At 45.2% G+C, this 12833-nt stretch overlaps 1 protein-coding gene across 1 annotated transcript; it reads left to right on the plus strand.

Moving 5' to 3' along the window:
* The first annotated feature begins 97 nt into the window (after positions 1–97).
* On the plus strand, positions 98–9854 carry slc35a2 (solute carrier family 35 member 2). The gene is made up of 6 exons (XM_030350768.1): positions 98–554; positions 2338–2520; positions 4746–4897; positions 5246–5368; positions 5473–6014; positions 9291–9854. Exons 1-6 carry the CDS (start codon positions 503–505, stop codon positions 9316–9318), a joined length of 1080 nt encoding a protein of 359 aa, XP_030206628.1. The 5' UTR covers positions 98–502; the 3' UTR covers positions 9319–9854.
* Positions 9855–12833: the final 2979 nt, after the last annotated feature.

The following is a 12833-nucleotide window of genomic DNA, read 5'->3' on the forward strand; positions in this document are numbered from 1 at the left end:
GCATGTCCGAAGACAAACTCCTTGCGTGGTGTTGGCCGATAGATGGCGCCAGTGGGCGGGACCGGCCGCATCCAATCAGTTCCAGCCCAGCCGTATGGACCAACCAATCAGATTTCTACCTACCTGCATCCTGGAAGGCGAACAAGGAACGGCTGTGTTGCGGCATCAAAGTGCTTTAGCCCCGGGATGGATGATCCGGCCGGGCTGGAAACCCCCCCGTCGTCCCGGGAATGAGGAGTGGGACAGAGCCGGTCTTGTGTCGTACTCGTTACGTGTGTTTATAAAGCTGTTGAGGCTATCAGAGGAGGTGGCCTGCTAGCTCTGCTGTAGCCCGATAGCCTGTCAATAGCCTGCTAGTCCGTCAATAGCCTGCTAGCACTTCATTTGCCTGCTAGCACGTCGTTAGCCTATTAGCACTTCTTTAACCTGCTAGCACTTCTCTAGCCTGCTAGCACTTCATTAGCCTGCTAGAACGTCAGCCAGCCAGCGGCTCGTAGTCAACATGGCGGTAGGCAGCGTCCCAGCAGACGGAGCTGGTCGAAGACCGAATGAAGGTAACCCGGGTTAACTAGTGTTAAGTGTATTGAAGGTAACTCATGTAACTAGTGTTAAAAAGTGTATTGAAGGTAACTCATGTTGACTGGTGTTTTATTAAAGGTAACCCCTATTAACTAGTGTTGAATTTTATAGTGTTGCGTTGAAGTTAACTAGTGTTGTATTGAAAGTAACTAGTGTTGTATTGAAGGTACCTAGTGTTGTATTGAAAGTAACTAGTGTTGTCTTGAAGTTAACAACTAGTGTTTACTTGTGTTGTATTGAAGGCAACTCGTGGTAATCAGTGTCGTATTGACGGTATATCATGTTTAGTAATGTTGTATTGTAGGTAACTAGTGTTGTATTGAAGGTAACTCACTAGTGATGTATTGAAGGAACGTGCTCTATATGTCGCCTGCTGGCCGGTATAACTCGTTGTGATGTATAGACTGAGGATGACTAGATGAACTCTGTACTCTACAGTTTCTAGACGCCATCAAAGTTTGAATGTCGTTAAACGGAGCAGACCTGTAAATCCTGGTGGTTAAAGTCAATAGGTTCCACACCCATTCTGTTCCCATGATGACGTGGCCATGCTCATTCATGTTGACCATCACTCACCTGGCTGTATAAGCGGCACACAGAAACACCTGCTTAACTTGCAGATTTCCCGAGTGGGCAACTTTGTACACATCATGGTGTAGTGTTGATATTAATTCATATTCCGCACACAATGTCTAGAGTTAATATTAAAGAGCCATTGAACCCAAAACCATATTTATTTTGTTTCTTAATACCTTAATTTGTCTTATATGATCGTTAACATAGTAATCTAGGCCATTTTATCGCTGTAACTGAAATAAATCCCCATTCTAGAGAAAAAAGTCCTATGTTTTGCCTCCAACATGGCACTCTGCTGGTCGAAGGGGGCGTCTTATCGTGACGTCAGACTACCTTATCCAAGGTAGTCTGACGTCAGGATCAAGGGGTTGACGCTTTGTGTGAGGACAATACAATAAAACTTTATTTATCCCACTAGGGGCAATTAGTTTGAGCAGCTTGCATACAGACACAGTAACATACAAACAACAAATACGCAACTACGGAGCATTTAGTAGTCGAATTGCAGAGGGGATGAACGACTTGGAATGGCGGTTTGTTCTGCAAGCAGGTAAAGCGTAGCGACGCCCTGATGGAATTCACTTTTAAGAGCATGACCAGAAGAAGCCAAAATACCTGCTGCTTTTTTAATGATTTGCCGATTGCAAAAATAATTCAAGCCCCTTTGTTTAACTCGGGTGATCTTAGAACAGATGTTGACAATACTGTGGACGTGGAGAGCTCTGTCTGGGCAGCAGTTGTCTGCGGTGTCAGCGAGAAAGTTGTGCTTTTGTAGTATAACTACATAATGTTCTTTTTTTAACACATAATGTTCGAATTCCATCTTATTCAGTTGGTTCGCTGGCTCTTGAACGCATGATAAATTAAGATAAACAAAAATATCACTGGACAGCATGGATGTCTGGTGATAATATATATATATATATATATATATATATATAAACATAATATATTGGAAACGATATCACTAGACAACATGTATGTCAAGCTGTGATATTAATACATCATATGTAACCTGTTTTAACACAATATTAAGTCATCAGGGATGTCTAGTGATATTAATCAAATAAGTGTTACACACAATATGTATAGGCATCATGGATGTATAGTTTTCATTTAATATGTGAATACATTATTCCCGTTCATTAACACGCTTCTCCTGTGTCTGCTCCCACTCCCCAGCCAACAGGAAGCTGAAGTACATCAGTCTGGCCGTGCTCGTGGTCCAGAATGCCTCTCTCATCCTCAGCATCCGCTATGTCCGCACGTTGCCCGGCGACCGCTTCTTCGCCACGTCAGCGGTCGTCATGGCGGAGGTCCTTAAGCTCATTACCTGCCTGCTCATCATCCTGGTGCAGAAGAGAGGTCAGCGAACGTCCCGTAGTTAACTCTCACTAGTTAGGTTAGTTAGGTTATTTAGCTCTCCATGGTCATTTAAGATAGTATCGGTTCCAGAACAGGATATTCAAGTTCGATTCAGGAGAACACTAATTTCGAGCAGGCTGGAAATTATATTTCTAGTGCTCAATCTTAAAAACAAAAAACCTAAACTGACTTATTTATTGAATTTTTTTTTATTTTAACATCACCTGTGTTAAACAGAGTGGACCATTTAGTGTTTTGGGGAGAATGGCCAAAACATCGAACCCTCTTCTCGTCGAACCAAAGGGTTGGGGCGAGTATTATACAAAAAGGGAATACATGAATAACACGTAAACAGAAGCACTCTCAGCCTTGATGGTATATGGCCCTGGCTATGTCCCAGAGGACCAGGTCGGTTCAACCTTGTTGAGACATAACAATGGCAGAATGTTGGAGATAACACCTTGTATCAGTATGAGAGGCCCTGGCCTGTTCCTAGACTAGAAATGTGAACGAAAGAGAGACACTAAAATACACCAACATTCTACATTCCTCCCTCTTGATCATGCTAAACGTAGTTTAAAGATCACCCACAAAATGAGAATTCAGTGTATCTACTGGTAAACCATTAACAATTAACTAAATCAATAAAAGGAAGCTTAAAAAGCAATAGACAAGTAAATTCAATTCCGTCATGGGGGAGGTATTGTCACAGCCTCCAACAGTAATAATAATCAACTATGGTTTGTAATTATCGTAATGATTCGATAAACAATGAAAAATGATCATACAAAAATAAATCGCTTGATTCGAAAATGGTTATATCAGTAATCAGTCAACATAGTTCTCAATAAACCTTGTGTGAATGAATGAGTGAACCTTTGTTCAAAAATAAAACAAAACAAACAAATATTCTAAAGCTGAGCAGTTGTGTCAAGAAGGAACCAACATGAATTCTCACTGAGATAGGTGGTGACAAAAGTCCTAGCATCTTTCGAAGACTAACCTCTCGTGAAAATAAAGGAATGAAAATAACAAACACTCCCTCCTCTTCACCCCGTATCAGTCAGTTTGCGGGCCAAATCTAACGAGTGTCATTCCAAGTCGGTGTTATTGTTGGTTTCCGGCAGTGAATCGCATATGCGGCTGAGTTCTTCAACTCTCTTCTCCTGTAACTTCTTCAATAGTTCCCTCATTTTGTCTGAGCGGTTTTCTTCCCCTACTTTCTCGTTGGAGCGGTCACGGTGCATCTTTCGAGGGGCTTTACATTCTCTTATCCAGTTTCCTGAATGAATCGTTCTCTATCCCTGTTGGACTGGGGGAATCTTTCTCGGTCCCTGGCTATTTCCTTCTTCTCGTCAGCCAGGAATCGAATCCTGACTTCTTCATCTCGCTCCACCTTTTCTCCGACTTCCTTGATCTCTGCCATTGTGCAGCTACAGTTGTCTCAGCCGGGAAGCCTTGTCTTCACTCCCCTTCGGATCTCATATGCTAGGCGAAGTTTTTCTTCGCCTCCTTGCAAATCATGTCTGTCGTTGAAGAATCTAGACAGTCTCGCTAACTGAATAAATGTCAATATCTCTAACCTCCAATTCAAAAGAATCTTGTTCAATTGGTTCAGACGCATTGGGACTTTGATTGCTATCTTTTTCCTCTGTGTCTGCCTTCTTTTTGCCTTTACCTTTCGGCATTGTTTCTATCTTTTTTATCTAGGCAAAGCTAAAACTAGCGACCAATCGCTGCTTAGAAAAAACAAATAAGCGTCTCCCACGGAGCTCGGTATGCCAACACCAGATGATGGCTCACTTTTTTTTCCTCTCAGATTAAAAAAAAACAACCAATATCTGTGATTCCACGGCGGGAATCAAAACAACATAGCACAAAAAAAACCTCTAGCGATTCATGTAACCTCACCAGTGAATTCAATACAAATACGGTTTCGTAAAACAAAACCCCTGAGCAAACCAAAAGTTTAAGTTATATTCAGGACACGTATCAACATTGACAAACTAGCAAAGATGAACAAAACACTTGAATGACATGCAATTCCTATTCAAGGACTCAACAAGTGTCCGTGTCTCCTGGACAGACTCTGCGTTGTATATTTTTCGTTTGCTAGTGTCGTCCGGTTAAAACAGTTATTTCATTGTAATGAAAAGGTGGAGACTGTTCCTCCTCCGGAGCCCTGAGAGGAGGAACGGCTCTCTGAAGGGTCTCTCTGTGTCCAGGTAACCTGAAGGAGATGGCGCTGTTCCTCTACGACCACATCGTGGTCCAGTACGCAGACACCTTGAAGCTGGCCGTTCCTTCTCTCATCTACACCCTGCAGAACAACCTGCAGTACGTGGCCATCTCCAACCTGCCAGCGGCCACCTTCCAGGTGGGGGGATGGGGACTGCACACACCCCTACTGTTTACTGTCCTCTACTCTCCCACTGTTTACTGTCCTCTACTCTAATACTGTTTACTGTCCTCTACTCTAATACTGTTTACTGTCCTCTACTCTCCTACGGTTTACTGTCCTCTACTGTCCTCCTGTTTACTGTCCTCTACTGTTTACTGTCCTCTACTGTTTTCTGTCCTCTACCCTCCTCCTGTTTACTGTCCTCTTGTTGTTGAGTCGCTTGTGGTTGTGTCTCCGACTTGCTGTCTCTCTGGTCTCTCTGGTCTCACCTGTGGTGGTCTCTCTGACTTGTGTCTCTCTGGTCTCTCCTGGTCCTCCCTCCAGGTGACGTACCAGCTGAAGATCCTGACCACGGCTCTGTTCAGCGTCCTCATGCTGAGGAAGACCTTGTCCAAACTCCAGTGGCTCTCCCTGCTGCTCCTCTTCCTAGGCGTGGCCATCGTCCAGGTAGGTCCCCAAACACCCCCCCTGATCCCGCCTCTGACGGGCGTGTCGGTCCGTGTTTGATGTGTGCCGGCCTGACACAGCCTCTGGTGATTGTCGCTCCCCAGGTGCAGCAGGAGGGGAAGAAGGAGTCCGTCTCGGAGTCGTCCGACCAGAACTACACGGTGGGCCTGGTTGCCGTGGTGGTCAGCTGCCTGTCGTCGGGCTTCGCCGGCGTCTACTTTGAGAAGATCCTGAAGGGCAGCGCGGCCTCCGTCTGGGTCCGCAACGTCCAGCTGGGGATCTTCGGCACGGCGCTGGGCCTGCTGGGCATGTGGTGGAAGAACGGGGAGGAGGTGGCGGAGCACGGCTTCCTGTTCGGCTACACCCCCGCCGTCTACAGCGTCATCCTCAACCAGGCCTTCGGGGGCCTGCTCGTGGCCCTGGTGGTGAAATACGCCGACAACATCCTGAAGGGCTTCGCCACCTCCTTCTCCATCATCGTGTCCACGGTGACCTCCATCTACCTGTTCGCCTTCCAGGTGGACCTGCTGTTCAGCGCGGGCGCGGCGCTGGTCATGGGGGCGGTCTACATGTACAGCCTCCCCAAGGCCGGCACCCCCGCCGCCCCGCCCCCCCCGCCCAGCAAAGAGGACTCGCTGATACCCAAGTCAGTCCTGATAGACTGAGCTCAGCGCGTCACTCACTAAGAGCTCTCACCGTCTCCGAGCCGTTTCCGTGGTGACTCCGTTTCCGATCCCTATCCCTAACATGACTAACTCCTCTTCTCTGGTCGTCACTGAACATGTGGTCCGGAGGCTGTCCGGTGTGGAGGGGGGGGGACTGTGTTGGATGTGGACTGGTTGGATGTGGTCCGGATTGGATGTGGGTAGCGTGGAACAGCACAGGTGCGCTGGTGGTGGTTTTAACCGTCCGATCAGAAGTGCGAATCAGCACAGGTACGCTGGCGGTTGAGGACATGTTTTTATTTGATTTTATACAATGACTATCAATCATGATTGATTGAGAGGACCTCTGTGTTCAACAGTTTACATGTTGCCTGGATGCTAGTGCCAGGCTAGTCTCTGATGTGGTAGCAGGGTCTTGAAGGAGGTGGTGGTGGGTAAGGGACGTTTGATTCGGTCATCTTTTGGGATGAACATGTGAAGGGTTTTGAATGAAGGTGATGGTGCGGCGCTACGAGGAACCAGAATATCCCACAAAGGATTATCCTACAGTTAGCAGCTAACAACCCCCAGCCAACCTCTCCCGTGGCGCTAGTTAGCAGCTAACGATCCCCGGCTAACTTCTTCTGCAAATACTTAGCTGATAACAACCCCTGGCTAAGCTCTCCTGTTGTGCTAGTTAGCAGCTAACGATCCCTGGGTTACTTCTTCTGCAACTAGTTAGCTGATAACTTTCCCCTGCGGACAACTTCTGCCGCTAGTTAGCAGCTAACAAGCCCTGGCTAACCTCTTCTGCTGCTAATTATCTAACCTAGTTAGTTGGGTGGTAGCGGCGGTTGTGGGTCCAGAGATGTGGGACTCTGTGCTGGGGGGGCGGGGCATCGGTGTCTCAGATCCAATGGGATCGCTTGGCTAAGCTGTCAATAGGATTCTTTCTGGGATAGTTCTATGAAGTCTTCCTCTGTCCTCCTCTGGGTTGGAAGGTGTATGGTAAATTAATTTTGAACGAGATTTTGAGTTTGTATCCGATTCCTACAAATGCCTTTTGAATTTGTACATACTTCGAGTAAAGATTTTTATAAACGGGAACTGGATTCAACTATCCACTGACTCTGTCCGTTTGTAGAACCATCCAATGAGAAGTTGTATGTTAACATGATTATATAATATAAAAATTGAGTTTATATGATGAGCTGTGTTTATGTGACTGGCGATTGAGGAACCTAATCTACAAGCCTCTGCTTGTTTAAGGAGGCTTCTCACCAAATAGGACCTAGTAGATACTTGGGTTAAGGTAGGGTGCACGATAAGATCGGTTTTATGTTTCCCAGTGGGATGGATCTAAGCTAGCTGGGAGCAGTATATGCCCGGTGGGTTTCACAGACTACAACCATTGACACCATTATTTCTCTCCTTTTAAAAGCTAGGTTTCATTGGCACTTTAATAATAAACTACTCGTAGATAGAGCTTTTGGACAGAGCGTTGAGATATTTTCAGACACTGTCTATAAGTAGTTGGTAGGGCACAGGTAAGGGTATTTTGCCAGCAATACACCTTGTTCTCGACCTCTAATAGTAAACATGAAGTACAGGATCTTGAAGACTATCACAGAAATTGAGCATGGTCCGAAAACAGAAGCCATCAGCTTCTTTGTGAGAAAAGGAGAGCTATATGTTGCTTAACGCATGAGAGGGTTAAAAGAGCGCTGGTCAGGGCTGGTTTCAACAACATCAGGGACATCAGGACTGATGCTCCAAGTTCTTTTTTCTTTAACCTGGAGAAAACGGTGGCTTCCAGAGAAAAGTTGAACTGCTTAGAGCTTCAGGATGGGACAATTGCAACCGATCCAGTGGAGATAAGGAGCAATGCAGGTGGGTTTTTATACAGACCTCTATGGAGGGTGGTGACCGATCCACAGTGTGCTGCAGGCCTGCTGAAAGACCTGAACAGCTGACGTCCACTGAAAAGGCTGGTTTAGATCATGGCCTCACATTGGAAGAGCTTACCACAGCCGCTTGACAGCTGGCCTCTGTGGGTGCTCCAGGGTTCGACGGTTTCTCAGCTGACTCTTAATAGGCATTGCTGGGATCTTATTGGGCGTGACCCACATTGAGTTCTCCACGAGTCCCATCGGTAGGGCTCACTTCACCTGCTGTCGAAGGGAGGTTTTATCACTCCAGGGAGGCCTGTTGCTTTGTGGGGACAGATCAGGAGTATGCTTTTGACCGAGTCAAGCTTTTGACAATGGTTTCCTTTTGGTTTTTGGGAAAGTTTAATTTCATGGTTTGGATATCTGTATAGTGGAGCTTCTTGTCTTCTTAAGGGGGTAGGTTTAAGCCGACCGGTATCAGTTAAACATAGAATTCCACAGGGCTGTCAACCATCAGGGATGATCTACAGTCTAGCCATTGAACGTTTTTTTTTTTTTCATTTAAACAGCAGAGTAACAGGGCTCTCACTACCAGGGCTGCAACACAGTTAAAATCACTGCTTAATGCAGATGATATCACAATCTTTATCAACACACAGGAAGTGGTAAAGTGGGAGAAAAGCAGGCCGCCTTGGTCACAGTAAGCGCTTGTTTTTGAGAAGTCTTGGGGAAATGGATCTATATGGTGAAAACGCAGTGAAATGGATCGATATGGTGTAAACGCAGTGAAATGGATCTATATGGTGAAAACGCAGTGAAATGGATCGATATGGTGTAAACGCAGTGAAATGGATCGATATGGTGTAAGCGCAGTGAAATGGATCGATATGGTGTAAGCGCAGTGAAATGGATCGATATGGTGTAAATGCAGTGAAATGCAGTATGGATCCAAACACCTCTTGGATCCAGACTGCAGGCCTAGCAGGTTTTCCAGATGGTGAGAGATCCACATGAAGCTCGTGGATTATTGTGGTTTGACGAGTTTGGCTGGGTTTTTTGTGTACAGGCTGAATGAGTGGAACATTTATTTGTTGAGTAAATGGCATGTGGTATGTTCAGGGTCTCACGCCCATGGCTCCTGGGATTTGGGGAATGTTTGTTTTTCGTCAAATACTCTCTTGCGCACACAAATAATTAACTACATTGAATAGCATGAACGTAGCGTGAAAATAGCATGAACCGTCCGAACTACATTTTAACAGCTAAAATGGTTTTCCTGGTTTTCTAAACCATTTTGGAAAATGGTTTGGATTTATGTTTTTTGTGTAAGTCCTGTATTTGATTTAATAGATGGATTTTAAAATTCTCTCTCTCTCCCTCTCCCTCTAGGGGCTCAGATAAGGAGAAAGGTTCCTAAGAGAGTTGGATCGTCCGAAGGAAGAAGGCCGGACGGAGACACTGAAGGTTTACTTCAACTGAGGACCAAACTAGTCTTCTCACTCCTTAGTGAGTTTATAACACATATACAACATTTCAATATTGAGTTTTTAATGGCCTCAATGTGGCCATGTTGTCCTTTTATAAAGAAGGACTAGGAATGTTAAATACTGCGTTGGTTCAGGTTTGATATGCTTTTCAAACCTTTAATTTTATATTTCTTACACTTAACTACTATCTGCCACTTAACTACTATCTGCTACTTAAAGTGGATTTTAACGTCTTATAATATATTTTTCTATAAATATGTTTTCTGTATAACTTTAGCCGTCAGTTTTATGGCTGTTGAAAGGGGGCGTGTTTTTTCGTGAACTAGTGGCTGTTCGACAGAAGGCAACCACATCCATGTCACTATTTTTGTCTTTTAGGCAGAAGGTTATGGAATGCCAAACGTGACAATATTTAAGAAATTAATAAATAAATTACAGCGTGAAATAAATAATTTATTCATTCAAACGTGCCTGTGACTGGTTTTTTAAAATCAAGGGCGTGGGGACTGGAGGACTATTCCCACTCTGTGGTGTAGAGCTTGTAAGAGTAACTATTCCTTGGGGGGCTGTCTGGTGGTGTGTAGGCCTACTCGGGCTGGTAGTTCGGGGTAGGGTTGGATGAGTGACCCGTAGAGGGGGCTGGGAGTTGGTGTGTGTGTGTGTGTTTTTACACTGTATTGTATCGTATTATAGTACTTAACTGTGTAGCAACTGCAGTAGCTGCTATCATGGCTGTAACACAGGAATTGGTTAGCCTAGCGATTGTTGTACTTGCACTTGGTTCTATGAACATCCTTTCTGTACCGACAGTGATATATTGATGCACTTCTTATGACAAATGTACTTATTGTAAGTCGCTTTGGATAAAAGCGTCTGCTAAATGCCCTAAATGTAAAAGTAAATGTGTGTGTGTGTGTGAAGGTCTGGTGAGTTGTGCGTTTTGGTGTGGTTGAAATAATGTTCAAACAATGAACAACCGTTCCTCACTATGCTTCAGGAGAAGCCGAGAGAGGAACGGGACCTGAACGACTTGTTAGTTCCGGTAGCTGGAGGTGTTAGTTCCAGATGGGTGGAGGTGTTAGTTCCAGATAGGTGAAGGAGTTAGTTCAAGGTAGGTGGAGGTGTCAGTTCCAGATAGAGGGAAGTGTTAGATCCAGGTAGGTGGAGCTGTTAGGTCAGATAGCTGGAGGTGTTAGTTCCAGGTAGATGGAGGTGTTAGTTCCACGTAGGTGGAGACGTCTGTTCCAGGTAGGTGGAGGTGTTAGTTCCAGGTACACATAATATAATAAAAAATATCATAGCATACATAATATACAAAACAATAACAAAAGAAGCACCAGCATTTACTATAATATAAAGTGTCTGGATTCAGGTTGCTAGTTGAGATCCTGTTGCAGTATTAACAGTGCATAGCCTACTACAGTTCCAGGTAGGTGGAGCTCAATTTCGGCTAATTGGTCTTTTTGGATTCTGGAGTTGGAACACTACAGAGAGTATCAGAGAGACTTTAAGGTTGGCGAAATATTGCAGTCGGCCTGACCCAAAGCAATCGTTATCTTTATTCGGCTCCCCCACTTCGGCCTTGGAAGGCTGATATCTCTCCACTCCACACTTGGTTGTTATGCAGACAGATGCCCTGCCACCCTCCCCCCATCCTGAACTTTCTCTCTGGTTCAGAACTCTGCGTGGTCGTCTCCACGGCGACGGCCGTGTCACCAGCATCAGACGGGAGAGACACTGTTGAGTCCAAGTACCCCTGTATGGCGAGTGGATAGTGCCAAACCTAAGGATTCCCTGGAAGAGGCGTATGGCGAGTGGATAGTGCCAGGATTCCCTGGAGAAGGATAACAACGTGTGAAATGAACGTGTGGAGAAGCTACGCCGCCGCCGTGTGGAGAGGATATGCACGCCGCCGCCGTTGGGACTGGGGTTCGATTCCCAGTCTATATATATAATTTTTTCTTCATTATTTTCTGGTATTAATATATCCAATGATTTGTTGATGAATAAGTTGATGACATTTTATAAAAAACGTTAGTTTTTATGTGTCAAAAAGACAAACTGTTTTAAAACAGATCTCAAAAATGTTTTGATGATTGTATGGGCATGATGTCACTTCATAGGGCAGAGGGGTATTCCACAAAGCCGGTTTTATCACATAACCGGGCAAATTAACCCTGGGTTTCCGTTCCAAAATGAACACGGTATGTTAGTTACTATAGCAACATATACTCTGAATCAAACCTGGTCGGACCAGGTTTTGTGCAGGTTAAGTTTGGAACATAACCCGGTTTTGGGGATTTAAAGCTGCGTTCACCGCAGATTCCATGTGTTCACAATGGCATGCCCTTTTGATGAGAGCCCTGTTGATACCGGAGCGCCAATTATTCGTGCAATCCACCGGGAGAGAGACCACGGCTATATCCGGATGACTTTTTGCTGGAGAGATACAGATTCTCACGCAAATCTTTAATATATTTAAATAGCCTTCTCTCTAGTTCAGGCGTTCTCACGGCGACGTAGGGTAGCAGGCGTCTTAGTGGCGACGAACTTATCCACACGTCGAAAATATACGTCTACTCTCGACGTGTGGATAAGTTCGTCGCCACTAAGACGCCTGCTACCCTACGTCGCCGTGAGAACGCCTGAACTAGAGAGAAGGCTATTTAAATATATTAAAGATTTGCGTGAGAATCGGTATCTCTCCAGCAAAAAGTCATCCGAATATAGCCGTGGTCTTACAAATCTCTCCCGGTGGATTGCACGAATAATTGGCGCTCCGGTATCAACAGGGCATGCCATTGTGAACACATGGACTCTGCGGTGAACGCAGCTTTAAATCCCCAAAACCGGGTTATGTTCCAAACTTAACCTGCACAAAACCTGGTCCGACCAGGTTTGATTCAGAGCATATGTTGCTATAGTAACTAACATACCGTGTTCATTTTGGAACGGAAACCCTAGGGTTACCGCAAACCCTGGGTTAATTTGCCCGGTTATGTGATAAAACCGGCTTTGTGGAATACCCCTCTGCATCAATCATCAAAACATTTTTGAGATCTGTTTTAAAACAGTTTGTCTTTTTGACACATAAAAACTAACGTTTTTTATAAAATGTAATCAACTTATTCATCAACAAGTCATTGGATACATTAATATCAGAAAATAATGAAGAAAAAATTATATATAGAGACTGGGAATCGATCCCCAGTCCCAACGGCGGCGGCGTGCATATCCTCTCCACACGGCGGCGGCGTAGCTTCTCCACACGTTCATTTCACACGTTGTTATCCTTCTCCAGGGAATCCTGGCACTATCCACTCGCCATATCCACTCGCCATAGGAATCCTGGCACTATCCACTCGCCATACCCCTGACTGCAGCCCGCAGACGGAGCACACATGGAGGGGGCGGGCACTCAGTCCACATGGAGGGGGCCGGCCCT

The sequence above is a fragment of the Gadus morhua genome, chromosome 1, assembly GCF_902167405.1.
Source record: "Gadus morhua chromosome 1, gadMor3.0, whole genome shotgun sequence".
NCBI classification, from domain to species: domain Eukaryota; kingdom Metazoa; phylum Chordata; class Actinopteri; order Gadiformes; family Gadidae; genus Gadus; species Gadus morhua.